Consider the following 18,246-nt stretch of genomic DNA (forward strand, 5'->3'; position numbering starts at 1 on the left):
TCGCTGGCAATTTGCCTTTTTGACCACTTATGCCCTCTTCCCTTCTCTTGCTACTCCCAAGGGGATGGAGGATGTTGGCTTGCCCTCTTCCTGTCCTAACTGCGGCCAGAGTAAATAAAGTCGACTCAGCGATAGCTATCTGCCTTCCCCTCTTCCTCCACTTGCTGAGGGCAAGACAGGAAGAAAGAGAGAGAGAGAGAGAGACAGAGATGAGGAACGAGTCCCAGCATAAACTTCCTCCGGTCTCCGCTAGCATTCTTGGTCTCTCAAGTTAATGAATAGACAAAAGGTTAAACCAAGCCCCTTCCAGCTAAGACCATCGGAGGGAGCAAGGGAAAAAAACAGGAGGCGTCTCTTCGACACAGAGTAGGACATGGCGAATGAGACACATACAGACGAGCGAATGGCTGTATGGTAAACTAACTAACCCCGACATCAGTGTAAGCACAGCTTTTACCTTATATACACAAAACAAGTAGCATGACCAGAAACATATACAAATGACGCTCTGTTGGCTGGACCGAGGTAAACAGAATGTGTCAACGCTGGTGCTTTTAAAAATGATAAATCACAGACTAGACCAATAAATGCTTGCCGCACTGGGATAGTCTGAGCATGTAGCAGTGTTTCCTCCAAAATGTCTGCATTTCTACTCTCTATGAGCACTTAAGTCAGTTGTCATGCTTATTTTATTACTTTGTTTAAGCCTAGTAAGTTTGTGAAATTTTTGTGTCCATCTATAAGGTTAGAACCTTCTGGTATGTGGCTGTAGAGGGCGCCGGAGCAACAGCAGCGAATTCATTACGCCGCTTCAAACAGTCAAGTTATCAAGTTATCCAGTAACCTGGATTTAGGATTGAGTAGACTTCCGTGTCTGTTTACAAAATGTGTGATTAAAAAAGCTAAGTAGGAAATTATTGTTTGTCATGATGTATGATTTGGAAACTCACAGTGTTTCTAAATTGTCCAGGCCACTGAAACAGTTCTTCCCAATCTCCCCAATCCTGTTATTGTGCAGATGCCTGAAAAAAGAGTTACATTGACAGCATTAGTGAGGTGATTAATGCATATACCTGATGCAGATAACATGACTAATTCAAATACAGGATGTAAGAAACAAAAACTACTACACTGGGTCAATAAATTATGAAGCAATTAATCAATCAATCAATCAATCAATCAATTTATTTACATTGAGTAACTACTCAGTCCAGGTTAGAGTCATGGTGGATCTGGATGGGTTGCCAATTCTGCACAGTGCACCAGTGGGGTATATATGCATATGCATATATACCCCCGGGGAAATTTAGTGTAGCCGATAAAAATTTTTCAGGTGGGGAAAACTACAAAACCCATATGAAACCTGTACATTTAAAGAGTTGTTGTACGAATGCCACAAGATGATATTTTAAGGCCAAAACTATGCATCATCGTGGGTAGGAAGAACCATGCTTAATACATAACCTCCAGTTTATTATTTGGCAAGAACAAATAGATGTGTAATATCACCACACTTAAGTTTTTTAAAATTGCTTTGTCACCTGTTGTTTAATTTAACTTATGACTTTCTATCCCTCTCAACTTTAACTTCCACTGTACTGTTGTGCATGCTGCGATTTCTCCTCAGTGATTCTCTTAATTTGTGATCAATTTTATAGTTGACAGTGAAAGAATTATACCTTACAGTCCGCACAGATTGCATAAGAATATATAGACAGTGTACAGGATGTAATTTATTTGATAAGGTGAGATACGATAACTCTATTGATCCTCGAAGGGAAATTTAAATTGCCACAGCAGCCAAATATGTAAAAAAAATTTATAATAATAATAATTAGTATACACCATAACATAGAAATTATTACATCCATATTAAAGTATTTTAAAAATGCACAGTAATAGGTAAACTATACAGTATATGCCTCCTTCTTGACCACACATGCCATCTTCCTTTCTCTTGCTAACCCTCTTGGGATGGAGGATGGATGATGTAAATGTACTTTCAGTCTCTTATGACTAAAAATGTGTTTACTTTTAGTGTATGAACTCCAAAAGGATTATTATAAGTAGGGACAGACCAACCAACCGATACATTATTGCCACGTTACCTACTGTATGTGCCGATTTAATTTGTATTGCGGTTCTGTGGGTATCATAATTTTATAAATATCCTGATTCTATATTAAATGTTTTTAGATATTATTACAATGCTAAACAAACTAAGCACATAATTTGCTCCTACTACACAGCATGCTGTGCTGGCCTGTTTAGAGTGCACCACCTGTAGGATTCTAGAGGAACTGCAACATATTGCAGCCTTAAATGCAAACTAAACGAAAAACATTTTTTTTTAAAACATGCCACACAAAAGAATCTTGATACATAACTGAATCTATTTTTCCTCTATCTTTAGCATAAGGCTACAAAAAGGTTAGGCATTGCAAACCAGTGGGAATAAAGTAACAGCAAAAACTAGCATAACTAGCATCAATCATTAACAATATATTTCGTACAAAAAAAGCATTACTAACAGTTTATAATTTAAAATGCTTTGATATTAAACATTAATATTAAACAACATTAACCATAAGTCTAAAAAAAAATAATAACTACAAACAAATTAAAAAGGAATTAGCATACCAACAGAAGAATTAGCCAAAGCTAACAGCTACTTGTCAGCATCAGCCTGTTCACATAATCATATACATGTTTGTCTACCTGCAACATTTAGTTAAAAATATCTTATGCGGTATAACCACGATGTTTAGACGTGTAGTCCCAGGATTGTGGCTTGTTTTAATTTTAAACATGAAATGACCAGTGTTGTGAATGTGTGTGTGGAATAGACTAAACCATGAAGATACCTCTGGCTGCATAGTTGCATACAAATTTGGCCAGACAAATACATAATTTAGAAAAAATAGAAATTTTCATGTTCTACACATAGAGATGTGTACTGCATGACTAGTGACCTCTTTAAACCCAGGGTTTAAAGTCCAGGGTGTTACAGTTAAACCACCATTATCATCATAGTAGAAATCCATTTTTATTAAAGTTACTAAGAAAGTACACATTTTTTAAATACATCTGTATTTCGAATCGATTAAATTTGATTTATATAGTGCTTTCAACAAAAATCACTGTCACAAAGCAAAAGGGACTTGTGGTCAATGAAGTAGCAAAACTAAATGTCCATAACAAAAGACTTCAAGCACAGTATGGTGATGAGACTTTTAGCCGCAGAAAAACATTTAAATGGTGCAAAGTTTTAAAGAAGGCTGTACGTCCGTGAATAAAGATCCTTTCTGAAGTGACTCAGAGCCCACTGTAGTCGTTCCTGTGAACATTCAGCAAGCGGAACATCTGATCCTTGTAAATTAGTGAATAATTTGTTGCCAACAGAAGAGACGCATCTGTCTGTGGGAACTGTTCATAGAATCACTCACAAATACCACTTCACATAACAGGACTTATATTGCATGTACAGTCCTTACTCCGCTCCAAGCCATTTTCCCATGTTTGAGACATTTAAGGAGTTCCTGGGAGGCCAGCATTTCAGACGTGAAGCAGGTAGTCCAATCCTGGCTCTGAGAAAACTTTCTACCTTGATGGGGTAAGTGCATTAGTGTAGCAGAGGACCACATTGGGGAATAAAGGTAGTTTGTACTCTTATAACTGTGTTCTGACATTCTGAACACATTTTTGTATATAAATTCCAGATACATAGAGATAATAGAACATTTTGGATTTAGATAATCCTTTTTAATTTTTTTTAAATAACTATTATTAGCGGTTCCCTGACTGCACAAAGGTACCTGAAAGCCTACAAACGTGTCAACTGCATAAGAGTACATACAGCTAGCTCTAAACACCAAATCCACCACACTGAGCTGCTCTGCATTTCTAGAAAATACTGTAAGCGCATTCGCATGTGTGTTTAATGACAACACTGCTCTCAGGAATTACATCTGATATAGGAAAAATGTCAGCCCTACCCTGTGCTGTAAAATCCATGTATCTAATTTATTATCTCTGAGATAACTCACATGGCAGTCCTTCCTGTACATTTCCAGTCATTAAAAAGAGGCACGGTTCAGCGGAGCAATCCAAACACTCGGGCCGGCTCGGAGCGGAGAACTCATCAGGCTCCAGGCACGTCTGCCTGTTGGTTCAGCCTATTTAACGGACTAATTGGCCTACACTCCTTAGACAAATATTTTCCAGAAGCAGGAACGGAACTGGTAAATCAGAGTCACCAAGAAATGCTTAGGGAGATGGAGAGCGACAGAGAGAGAAACAGATGCGGAGACTCTGCGTTCCTTTGGAGATTGCAAGACACTTGGGTACATTTGGGATTCTGCTTTTACTGTTTTCAAAACTCCCTGTCAACACAGAGTGTACCTGTGCATGTATGTGTGTGTTTGTGTGTAAGCATGTGGTCTTTTCCTGAGCTCCTGAGCTGCCAAGGCCCCGTATTGGTCCAGGAAGCTGATAGATTTAGCTGATGTAAACACAGTCAGAGGACAATCAAGAAATGTCCAAGAGTGACTGATTCCTGAGGAAATAAAGCAGCCACGCCAATGGCAATTTTAAGTGTGTGGTGAAATATACACAGTCCCTGAACCTCAATTTAAAAACGCTCACGTAATGTGTCATTATTTTGACCTATTTTGAGTTAATATTATATTACTGACAAATTTACATGGATTACAGATCGTTAGATATACGTATGACAAGGGATTTTCCACCAAAGCTTCCACATCTGGTTTACATAATACTGTAAATTAAATTATAAGCTAATATTCTATAAATTAGTTTTATTAATCTATCTTGGCATGCCAAAAGTTGAAATACACTGATAACTGATAAGTAATCATGGAACATCTAAAGTAATTATTTGCATTCCTGATGCCAGTCAAAAACAAAAACAACAGCTGGGAAGCATGGTCACAAAGTAGATCTACATTTTGGGTTCATTAAAATAACTATAATTTGTTGTAACCAATTTTATCGCAAAGTAGAAACAGTGTTGACATCCTACTCTAAGAGAGTTTGTGCTACTCCTTTTATTTATTATTATTATTATTATTATTATTTATTTTTTTTGCAAAACTGTATCGCAACATTTATATCATTTACACCAAATGTAAAAAAGCCACAGTAAAGTTTTGGAAAAACAAACTGCACTCACAACACCACCAGGCTGGAGAGGTTGGCGAAGGCATTGTCCGGGATGTGGCCAATGCGGTTGAGTGCCAGCGTGAGTGCCTGCAGGTTTGCCTGATGCTGCAGAGGCACGACTGGAACCTCGGTCAGACTGTTATCGTCCAGCCACAGGTGTCTGAGCTGCTGCAAGCCCTGGAAACTGTCCTCAGGCACCACTGTGATGTGGTTCGCATCCAAGCGCCTAGAGATAGGAGAGAGAGAGAAAAAGAGGTTCAAGTCAAATCTACCGTTACTGCCATCTTATCTAAATACATGAATACAAGAGGAGGAAATATTATGAGGGCATGGAAGCTATGGGATGTAACAACTTCCTTTAAAATGACATTTTAATTCTTTTACAAAAAATGTATTGATATACTACAGAGCCTACCATTCCAACCATTAACTAGACTTACATCATGTAAATGACGAAGAAAAATAAAATGATAAATGAATACGACAAAAGGCAATATCAGCATTTATCATAAGACATTACATTACATGTAGCTTGGTTTATTAAGCCAGAGTAATGTTTTTGTCTTGCAGATATTTAGCTATATTTTATTAGCTGTACTTACTGGCTGCTTATTTATTTAACTATATATGCTTAGCACGTAGGAGTTAACATAAAGGTATTAAAGAACTTAAAGGTCCCATGTTTTACTATTTCCATAAAGTGTTCCCAAAGTGGATCTGGTAATGCTCCAGCTGAAATGTCCCTCGGATATTTTTTTCCACACAACAAACCCGTATTATTTTAATTCATTTAAATGAACTACTGCTCAGTCACGCCCTCACCAGAGAACAGCGGAGCTGGACAACAAGCCGGGGTATCATCTCATATGAGGTCACAACAGGGAAAGTGGCTTGTTTAAACCCTGACTGATAATAAAAAAAACAAATAGGCATATAATGCTTTTTTTTTTCTCCTCACGCTTTTTATTTGTATTTTAATACACCCATCTGAATGTCTAAAAATCACTTAAAAGTTAATTGTGCATAACAAGTCCTTTAATCAAGGCACTGGACAATATTCCAAGAAAAAGAGTGATTCATGTAAGTCCCGTTTATTAAATTAACCACTTTGAAAAAACTACTTGACCTTATAATGGGAAAGCAAACATAGAATGCTGAACCTAAAATATTTGAATATGTACTTTTTTGCCTCTGAATATGTAAACATTATGAATTCAACTTTGAATAATATTCAAACTGTGAAATCTCCACACTGCAGCTGTACTCTAGTCACACCATGGGATAAAGTGGAAGCAAAACAGAGAGATGGGAAATTAGCCCAGGTCATTTACAAGTGGACATGTGTTATTTTAATTTAAGACGTCTACTTTCTTGTCCACTAGACAAGATTCTCCTTCACAATGCTGTTTTTGAATGTTTTTTTTGTACCTTAAGACACTGGAAAACTAATACGTTGAAGAAAAGCCATAAACATTGGTAAGACTTTTATCCAAAACACACATACACACGCATACACACACACTGATCTATCTACTGCCTAAACCACTTATTCTGTGTAGGATGGCTGGGGCCTTAAGCCTTTCTCAGGTTACTTAAGGCACAAGACAGCCACTCTCTCTCTTTCTCTTTCTCCCAATATACATATGGAGTTTGCATGTTCTCCCCATTCTTCGTGGGTTTCCTCTGCATATTCCGGTTTCGTCCCACCGTCCAAAAACATGCAAATTAAGCTAACAGGCTTTTTCAACTGGACCTTAGTGTGTGATTATGTGCATGCTTGTGCCCAACAATGGACCCCGCCAAGTGTACCCTGCCTCGTGCCCTGAGTCCCCTGCTACATGCCCTCCTGTGGCCCTGTGCATGATTAGCGATATAGAAAATGAGTGGATGAGAGAGTGTGAGACATTCAATAATCCAAATCAACATCATTTTGGGCTGAAAAAAAGAACAATACTGCTTATCACCTGGTTAAAACCATCCCTATAGGTAAAGCATGGGGGTGGCAGCATTATGCTATGTCGGGTTAGTTATGAAGGGAAAGATAAATGTTATGGAAAAATGGATAAAGAGTGAAATACAGAAGTGTCAGAAAGGCACATAATAAAACCTGATTCCCTCCAAAATGTCTAAAACAACAAAACATTTTTTAACGTAATCCGTTTTGATAAATCTATAACACAAAGTATGCGACAACAGAAGGAGTCTCAATGCTTTGGCTAGTCACTGCACATGGTAACACCGGTTTCTCACTGGTGTCTTGACTGATGGATGAACTCAAGCCATACAAGAACATGAAAAGTAAACACAACCTGCAAGTGCACACACCACAAATACACGCACTTCTGCATTACCTCACACACCCATCACACACAGCATCAAGTGAGAACAAACACAAAAAAACACCTGCCCAGCTGCTAAGCTACAAAAAGCGAAAAAGATTCGAACTCGCTCTAACATCATCACATGTATGTTGCTTCTTAATCCTACACTTTGCACACATGCCTTATGAGGGGTCTGAGGCCACACCTTGGAGATCATGGGTCCAAAGCGAGCTATGCTACAGTATACGCCAAATACTGCAGCCACTTAACAGATCTGAGTCACTGTTTGTGTATTCGCTGGCACACACGGGAGGTTTTGAGCTAAGAGGTGAAGAATGTGTTCAGGAAAAAAAGGGGGGGAGTGCATGTAAAACATTAGCTATACGAAGAAAAATGTTTACGGGAATTTTTAAAGTGCTGATTAAACCTCCGCTCTGATAATGAAATCAAAGCGTCGAGTGTTAAGATCTGTTCGTTTTTGTTCTGCTGCGAAGGAGACCTTGTGCTACAATATTGTTACTAGTGTCAGATATATGATGTAATTCCTAAGTGTTCTTGACACACAATCTCCCTTCAGTGGTAACCTGTGAATGGACACGGACGCTGCAGATCGACGGAGATGATGGGAGATGGGTTAGAATAGAGGGTGGGAACATCCTGTTTATGAATGACAGTGAATTTCGGTCTGGATGATTACGTGGTTGGTGTGGAAGGATGAACAGTGCAGGATTGAGCCAAAGGGTTGTGTTCAGACAGGATTTTAGCTGACATCCATCATCCTGTATGAGCGCCACTGCTAGTCCATAACACACACATACACACGCTATCCTTATGGGGGATTTCCTTGGACGTCTATAGGTAATACTACTAGATGGATCTACACCCAGCTCTAAAACCAACTTCAAAAACATGTCAGGTTGAAGGAAAGCTCAGAGATCTATAGCTCTAGTCTCATGCCAACGTTGATCTAATGCTGGTGGTGCTGTTCGATTTTGGATTAGGGATTGTTTGCTTGCACTTATATGTATCAAACTTTTGGCATGTGTGTCTACCTTTTTACCTTTTAAACAGTAGAACCGGTAGACAGAAAACACAATTGGACTTCGGTCAGCCAGTCAGTTATACCTTTGCATCTGTAATCTAACTGTACATCATTATGTAAATAGGGAAGAGCTGAATGGAAAAAAAGATGACTTGATGAAGATCAGATATTACTGCACCATATTATTCTTAATTAAATGTTCTCACTGGCCATTTTATTAGGCACACATTGCTAATACTAAGTTGGACCCAACTAGTATTCAACAAGGTGCTGGAATAGATTCAACAAGGTGCTGGAATGAAATATCCCTTGAAGAAGTTGGTCCATATTGACATGTCAGTTGCTGCAGATTTGTCTCCAGTTCCATCCCATACTGAAGCTGCTCTATTGGATGGAGATCTGGTTTCTTTGGAAGACGTTTATGTACAGTTCCTAAACATTACCTTGTTCAAGAAAGCAATCTGAGATGTGACATGGCGCGTTATCGCGTGGTGATAAAGGAATGGACATGGTCAGCAACATTACTCGGGTAGCGCATGGCAATTTAAATGATGTTTAATTAGTAAATAGGGGACCAAAATGAGCCACGAATATACTGTATCGCCTACACCACTATACAGCAACACCATCACCAACCTGAACCTTTGCTCCAAGACAGGATGGATCCATGCTTTCATGTTGTTTAAGCCAGATTCTGACCCTGCCATCCAAACTAGACTTGAACTTAACAGACCAGGCAATGTTTTCCAATCTTTTATTGTGCAATTTTACAGCCAATCTGAATTATAGCCTTGGTTTCCTGTCCTTAGCTGACAATAGTGGTACCTGTTGTGGTCTTCCACTGCTGTGGATACCCATCTGCTTAGGGTATTCAGAGATGCTCTTTCGCATAAACAGTCGTAACGAGATGTTATTTGACTTACTGTTACTCTTTTTATCAGTTTGAACCAGTCTGGTCATTCTTCTTTGACCTTTAGCATCGACAGAGCATTTTCACCAAGGGAACTGCTGCTCACTGAATCATTTCTTATTTTTTTCAGACCGTTCTCTGAAAACCCTAGAGACGGTTGTGAGTTAAAATCCCAGTAGATCAGCAGTATCGGAAATACTCAGACCAGCATGTTTGGCACCAACAACCATCACTTTCTTTCCCATTCTGATGCTTGGTTTGAACTTGATGTTCCAGATTTTTTTTTTCCTAAAACAAGGAACTACATGGCGCCAACCAACCCCATATTTTTAAACTGCTTGGAGGAGGAGTGTCCCTTTGGCTTGCATGAGCTCACAGATTGGCTCACAATGATTGAGCCAATAACGAGCTATCAGTGAGTGGCTCTTTAGCCAGTTGTCTTTCTCCAGGACCCAGAGTGCAGTAGGCCACAAAAGCTACTGCATTCAAACTTGTGATCTTCATATGATACGGCAACCTCGTGGGCACCAGACACACTCAGGGGCACTGAATGAATATATTTTAACAGTTCCCACATTTTAGAAAAATACAGGGAACATATAATCCCATGATCTGACCTCAATTTCGTGCCTGCCGCCACATAATAAAAACAGGAAGAAGAAAAGAAAGTAAGAAAAATAGGAACTTAAGGAAGGTTAGGCTGTGAAATTCCAAAAATAACATTCCTACAATGTTCTGAAAACATCTGCTGAAATAATAATTTGCCCCTCAATGTTATTATAACTTCTACTGCATCACTGCTGAAACTTTGAACCTGGTGCTGATTCATTTTCAATAACAGCGACTTTGGCGATAGTTCTGGCTGTTATACAAGTAACAGGTTTGTGTTTTAGTAAGTTTCTATAGTAACAGCGCAATTACAGGGACTTGTATGATGCATGTTTGACTTAATCTAAACCTAATAATACATGGATTAATAAATGTCCTGGCACTCTTATACGAAAATTAAACACAGTAGACGATATGGTGGAACTTCTTTTGAGTTGGATGTTTGTTTAACATTTATTCAAGGTGTTTCAGAGCTTTGGCAGTTTTTGTCTAACTGTAACATTTTAAAGCAAACTCAACAGACTGAAATGTTTACATGTTTTTCTGGCTACCTGCACATGAATTGGGCTGGGATTTGGACTGTGTTTACATTTCAATCATGTTGTTTAGATCGTGTATATCTATGATATCTACAGTAGGAGTTGAGTCAAATGTTCCCACAATGTAGTCCACACTCCACTCCTCGCTCCTGAATGTTATCAAGAAGTAGAGTGTACAACCCTTAAGGCTTTTAACCTAATCAGTATCCACTTCCTACTCTGAGTAAACACAAATACAACCTGCACTTGTTAAGAGACCTTTATAGAGCCATGTACTAACCTTGGTTAAACACATTCTCCTGCTCACCCTAAGCATTCTGGGAAAGGACGACTCAAAACAAGATGAGCGCCAAAGAAAGTACGCGCACACAGGTGCGCTCGTCTGGTGTCGAGGCGCATGTTTGATTAATGCATGCTTTTCGACAGAACTTCTCTGAGACATTTGTTATCTTGTGTGGGAAATGATCTCGGTGACATTTGCACTGGACATGAACTCTCGCTCGCTTTCTAACCCGAGGCACATGCCTCACATGTAGGACAGTACAAATCCAGCGCAGCTTGTTTAGGGTTGATGAATACAGTAAACTACTAGTAGCCTTGGGCGTTACTTGAGAAAGCCGGTATTTCTGTATTTTATGTAACTGTGGTTACAGTTATGCAAACCTGAAAGAAAAAACTGAATCTAATTTAGATTTGTAGTAGAGATGAACATCAGGTAGCACCAGCTGGATAAGCAGTCTGTGCAGAAAAAACAGATCTAGACATGTCCTATTTTAGGGTCACACACACACAAACATCATAAACACACTTACATATGCACTCGTTTGACAGGAAGACGAAATAACCGAAGGCACATTCTCTCAGAAATTGCACTTTCCTTTCATCAATTTTTTTCATCACCCCTAACGGCTATTACTTCAACTGACATGACTGTCATATAGCCACATATACAGAGGCAATTAACAGGATATGATACAGCGTAATTGCCTTCTTGTCACAATATTGACTTTCTGGGCAACAGATCTTCACTTCATGCTTTGTGACATGTGCAACAATTTCAAAGTACAGCTGGCTGCATAATTAGGGCTGTGGTTTAGAAAGCTGTCAGCGCCCAGACCAGCGAGTGGCTTCAAACGGCTGGCGAACTTCCCCTGCAGTAGCGCAGGAGCCCTTTCGGCGTGTTCGCAGAAGCCCGGTAGGAACCTTTGAAGTGCGTCGGACCCTCGCGTGTTGCTGATTTAAGCAGAAAGAATGAATTGAGAGTGGGATTGGAAGAAAGTAGTGTAGTGAGCTTCCTCTGTTTTCTGAGTGTATATGAACGCTGCAGGCTGCGCTGATGCCGCTGTAATTAGGAAGCGGCCTGATTACAGCAACCAACCTGCAGGGGAAAGACATTCCTGTAGGACTTTTCTGTCCATCTCTAATAACATTCTACTTCACTTTTCCACTTCTTTCCTCCTGGGGGAAGTCCATTCACTCATCCATCCATTAATCCATTCACCCACTCATCCACCAACTTATCCATCCAAACACCCACCCATCCATTTGACCCGGCACCTACTCATCCATCCATGCATTTACCCACCATTTATCCACCCACCAACCCAACTACCCATCCATTCATCTATTTACCTACATATCGATCCACTCTTCTTTCATCCAACCACCCACCTTCAATTCTTCATCCATCCACCCATCTATTTACCAGCCTGATCCATTCATCTATTCATCTATTCTGTTCATCCAACCATTTTCATCCATCCATCTAGGAACCTCTGTAGTCCAACTAGATGCAGTGGAAGCCAATGAAAACCATTGTATTTTTATCCATTTGTTCGACTGTGGTAGGACCTTCAGTCAACTTTCACACACTCATTCTTATACTACGAGCAATTTGGGAACGTCAAATTGTTTTTGGACTGTGGGAGGAAACCCACCAAGCACGAAGAGAACATGCAAACTCCATGCACACAGACCCGACAAGGGAATCAAACCCAGGACCCTAAACACTAAGCCACCATACCACCATTCAAAAATTGACCACCGTCAATTTATCCATTTATCTATTTATCATCACTTTCAATATTAAATTTAACTTTTTTGTGTTGCAAAATCTATCTTAATATGATTTATTTAGCTTTTAAATCAATGACACAATTGATCATTCCTCCAAAGTTTGTTTCAAATAAATAAATAAAAAAGTCTATTTTACAAATGATTTACAAAAAAAAAAAATCCCACCACAACAATCCGAAACAAACACTTTACTTTAGAGTCAGTCTGCTAAGTTTGCATTAATTGGCATGTTCTAATACATTACTGTTTCTATAGTAATATACACCAGGACTCCATACAAACGATTGTTAATACGGTAATTGAAGTGAGATTAGGAAAGAGTTTTTAGTGTCACTGCTTTTATACTTTGAGGATTATTCTAAAACTTGACTGAGGGCTTTGCAGTTTCTCTGTAAAATGACAAGCTCCATTTTTGTCTTATTAACTTTAAAAAAGAGAGAAAATGTGGGATAAGGGAATGACTGTTTGCTGTAAGTGACAAGAATGTCACTCCTTGCTTGTAAAGGTTCCTTTATTACAACTATACAAGGATGAAAGTATAATGTATTTTTCTTTAATATGTAAAAAAAAATCATAATCTTAAGCAAATTCAAGTTGTACAGTATAAAAAAATTAAAATGAGTCACTTCATGTGATTGTGGCCTGAAACGTATGGCTTTATTTCTCAGATACGTGAAAAATACATATACAGTATGACATATAATATAAAATCTATTCATATTTAGAATTTGGGTTCCGTGATTAAGTTTAAGAAACCTATTTTAACAGATGTGCGTTAAAGGTGCAATAGTTTAATTTTTTTTTTAACAAAATTAAATAAATTGTGAAAATAATGTGTAAGATATGTAAAGCATGATTTAAAAAAATTTAATGTTGATTAAACTGTGGCCATACCAAAAATGTACAAAGTCATGAGAGAATCAGTTTAAAGAAACAGTTTTGCTTGTTTGTTTTTGTTTTTTCTGTCAGTCATTTTATAGACACTCAATATATTTACAAGCGCAGTAAAGTCGAGTTATGGCTATAGCTCGACTAGGACATTTAATTGGACTACTGTTCTTGTCCTATTACACAAGCACAAGTGATTTATTTGCTGAAGTATGTCCGTCTCCACTACAGTAGGTGGCGATTTGCTGCCTTTTCAGCTTATCAGACCTGGATAAACCTAGTTTGTCACACACAACAAACACCTGACAAACAAGGTAGTTAGCAGCGAGTCTTAAATTTATGTATCTGATTTAGTCAGTATGTTTACACACGTTGTGTCAATCTGACTAATTTTAAAAAACATATAAACATGTTGGTCCAACTAAAAATAGTTTTAAATCGAACGTCAGACTAGGACACCCAGACAATGTGGTTGGGAGTCGAGATATTGGTCTAGGACACAGAAATTGGCCTAGGTGACTGAGCATGCTCCGCAGATTTCGGGACAACCAAGGGACACCTAAGCACCTGGGGGCAGAGCTTCCTGTACATAGACGGGAAACATTCAACTGTCAAACCCACCTAACTGTTAGAAACCTAATCCTGGGAAAACGACTACAACAACAATGACTACGAATCTTACCTGCTGCACCTTTAAGTGATTAAACAATCATAGGAATTTAAACATTTGAATGTTTTTTTACTTAACAGTATACGGAAAAAAAAAGGTATTTGAACAGCAATTCTGACAGCCATGTAGAGATGAATTTATGAACGTATAGCTCTGTCTGTCTATCCGTCTATCCTTTCACCCAGACTAGATCGTGCTTAAGGGCAGAAGGCGTGTTGATGTACAGATTGTTTGGAGAATTTTGATCTAAGAAGCGGGCCAAGTGTCTGTGCCAGAATGCATTACTTCAGGTCCGGTGCACTGGCCCCAGCCCCGCGGGGACACACAGCTGCAAAAAAAAACAAGTGAAGGAAGAAGGGAATGGGGGTGGGATCTGGAGAGGTGATAACAGCAGAAAGAGCTATTTCTTCCCCCGAAACGCACAGCTGTCCCAGCTCTCATAGTCAAACACACCTGAATCCATAAAAGTAAATACTGACACAGAGAACCCACATGTTAAAATACACAACTCGTGCACGTTTAGGTGTGTGTATATTACTTACAGAGACTGCAGTGCATGGAGACTCTTGAGAGCAGCACTAGGAACCGTCTTCAGCTGGTTATTTTGAAGCATGCTGGAAAAAAAAGTAAAAGAAAAAAAAACACAACAAGAGATTATTTTTTTTATTTGAAAAATCCTGCTAACCCAATTACTTTCCATGGTCTGTAAAACACAAGTCAATGATGAATGGACGCATGAATGCATCATGTGCCACATAAATCCTGACGTGCACCAAAAAGTGGATTAAATCATATTATTTTCTATACAGTCAAAACTCCGTGTTATGGAATAAACGTGATTTGGATCCGTATGTGAAAAACACGATTATCAAATATGTAATAAAGCATAGCTGTAGAATCATCGGATAGGAATGTGCGTGTGTTTGTACAGAATGTCCTAATCAGAGTCCACATCTCTCTTCCTTTCTCATATTAACAGCCCACTTCAGCCTCACTTAAGTGCCACAGGCCGCGAGCACAAAACCTTTTACCCTGAAAGACTCACGCTAACAAAAAGCACTTTGCCTGAAGCAAACTCGATTCTACATCCTGCTGTATTTTGTTATGTCTTCATTCAATTAAACATCATTCCAAATGCTCTCAGGACTTGAGATTGTAATCCCAGATAACGCGGCGACATTTGAAGCAAAAGCGTACATCGTACACAGCTGAGTGCAAAAGTTTGCATCTCTTTTACAACTTATCATTCATACAAATTCAGCAAGTGTTTTTATCCCCTTCAGAGGGACACATGGGTCTGGAGACTATGCCAGAAAATACACTCCAATCCCATTACACACACTCACAGTCATTCACACTTGAGTACCTGGTCCACCAATCAACATACACCACAAGTCAAATTCTGGACACATTTCTAATCCAGATTTTTTAAAATTCTTTTTAAATTGTAAAGCAAAGCTGACAGCGTCCACAATTTGCAATAATCTTTTTTGAACAGTTGATAATAAAATGCGTCTGCTGCTTATGAGCTGTAAACCCTTCATAACGGCTCTAATCTGAGGTGCTGTTTGTTAATTTGTTATTTCTAAGGCTGGTAACTCTACATGCAGCAGACCTACAGTACAGTAAGTCCTGGTCTTGCTTTCCTGGGAAGGTCTTCATGAGAGCCAGTTTTATGACGATATTGTTATTGTAAGAACTGTTCCAGATCAGCTGACCTTCGTGTCTTAAAATAACAACTGACTGTTGTTGTTGTTGTTGTTACATAATTATCTAATTACCTCTTACAAAAATAAAAAACATTAAATTAGAGGCATTGGACTACGGTTCGGAAGGTCCCAGGTTCTCACCCCCCGCCCGCCAAGTTACCACTGCTGGGCCCTTGAGCAAGGTTCTTAACCCTCAAATGCTCAGATGTATAAAATGAGATAAAAATGTAAGTCGTCTGGATAAGGGCGTCTCCCAAATACCTAAATGAAATGTAAATGTTTATGGGCGGTTGGTTTCTTACTGCCACCTACTGGATTGGGGTGTTGAGGAGAAGATTATCGGTTCGTACAATAAATGACGTTTCAACAATCAACATCAGAATTTTTAATATTTTGCATAGTTAATAACAATAGTTCTTAATTATACACATCCATAAGAAATATAGCCACTTGGTAGAAATCGGAGAGTAAACATAAGTACAGTACTACTGAATTTAATCAGACGCCCATTAGTATTAGCACCCAAAAATCCAATTCAGTTGAAACCACAGTCTACCCCTGATTCACTGCTCTCAGTAGTTATTACACATAGATTCCCTCTTTTTCACCAACTTGATCCAAGCTCTTCAAAGCAAAGATTACTTGTTCCCTATGTTTCCCAATTTTCATTGTCCGCCGTTTACGAAAGTAAACACCAGTCATTTTCTGCAAATACTCCTAAGCAGCGATTCACGGGTTTCTTCCTGTGACTAATCAGACTAATCGTTCTTGCCTTAGCTCCAAGGCGAAATCCTTCCTGATGCCGAAGCTGTTGTAAAACTAGTGGGTTTACCTGAGGTGATTAGACGGGTATGACTGTGGGCGGGGTCAGCGTCTGGGTGCATCACGGGGTCAGTGAGGAGGACGGGGAGGCGGAAAGAGAGTTTTATGCAAAGCAGAGCCGAGGCGACAGGCAGAGGCGATAAGCTTCGACAGAACTGGATCTCAAAACACCTCAAGTACAAAGCCGTTACATCATTACAGACACATACCAGAGCGCAGCGCGAGGACAGGAACGAGGGAGATAAAGAGAAAAAGCAGATAGATAGATAGATTCAGATAGACAGATAGAGCCTGTCCTGAAGTCTAGCCATAATCTGCACTGAGGCATGCTGGGATGCCATTCTACATCCCGCTGACAGTCTGAACATACTGTAGTGGACAGATTCCTGTTAGTCGCTCCGAGCTATTAGCGAACTCAACACTCGACCTGCAGCCTGTGATGAGCGGGCAGAGACGTAGAGCCGGGGAACACGTCTCCATCAATGCCGAGACTCGCTCGGTCTGTCACTACGAATAACAAGCTTTTAAGGTGTGTGTGTGTGTGTGTGTGTGTGTGTGTGTGTGAGACTAGAACACTTACAGTACTTTGAGCTGGTGCAGACCGGCCAGAGCTTCAGGGTGGATGAAAGTAAGATCATTACCTGCCAATCTCCTACAGAGACAAAGAGTGAGAGAGAGGGAAAAAGTTATTATTATAGTAAGGATATATTTGTTTTTATGTTCCTAAATCTCATCCAAAAAACAGTCCACATAATCAGAAACATCCATCCCAGAGGATTTAACATAAAATAATTATGATCAGGAGATCAAACACACCATAAGAGAGGCAGATAACACATGAAAAGCAAACACCAGCATCAGCCCCTGGTCTGCTCCGATATACATTTTGTTCTGCGCTGAGCCTCCATGCCCGTTATCAGGCCTTTGCTGTCAGCGTCTGTGTAATACGTGTGTGTCTGGAAGCGGTTGTGTGGACGATAAGCTCTCTGCTTGAACCAAAATACCTTCCGAGGTGGCAGATTGTGGTGGATCGGTGCGAGCAGACATGTTGAAGGCCAAAAAGCTGCCAGCTTATAAAATCCCTCTCGTCTCGCACACCTACAGAAACGTGTGCTCGCATGCACGCACGCAGCAACACCTGCTAATCACAGTGGGAGTGTGACAAGAGGAATTCTCTCGTCTATCTCCACTTATAAGTTCTCAAAGCTTTTTTTTTTGTGGTTAAAGAATTTAAGGATGCGCAGCCTGAAATATAATAATGCCGTCTGTGATCGGTGTTACAACCAAATACTGCATACATTAGTTCCATGGGATTAAATAGAGCAACGTTTGCTTTTGTGCGTCATTTGAACGCCCTGGATAAAACCAAAGTCATGGTTGAGGATGAGCTGAGGATGGAACCTGTGACACTGGATCAGTTCCCACCGTGATATGTTTTAATTAAGTTCACTTGAATATAAGCGATCCAATCAGCGTTAA

The 18,246-nt window shown here is 39.5% G+C and overlaps 1 protein-coding gene across 1 annotated transcript in view; it reads right to left on the reverse strand.

The window, feature by feature from the left end:
- lgr4 (leucine-rich repeat containing G protein-coupled receptor 4) overlaps positions 1-18,246 on the reverse strand; it is an 82,622-nt gene that overhangs the window by 19,381 nt on the left and 44,995 nt on the right. The window contains exons 3-6 of the mRNA XM_053492766.1: positions 17,348-17,419; positions 14,779-14,850; positions 5,192-5,407; positions 951-1,022 (exon numbers count right to left, since the gene is read on the reverse strand). Of these exons, the coding sequence (XP_053348741.1) occupies positions 951-1,022; positions 5,192-5,407; positions 14,779-14,850; positions 17,348-17,419 (432 nt within the window). The remainder of the gene's footprint in view (positions 1-950; positions 1,023-5,191; positions 5,408-14,778; positions 14,851-17,347; positions 17,420-18,246) is intronic.

This window comes from Clarias gariepinus, chromosome 3 (assembly GCF_024256425.1).
Source record: "Clarias gariepinus isolate MV-2021 ecotype Netherlands chromosome 3, CGAR_prim_01v2, whole genome shotgun sequence".
Classification (NCBI taxonomy): Eukaryota; Metazoa; Chordata; class Actinopteri; order Siluriformes; family Clariidae; genus Clarias; species Clarias gariepinus.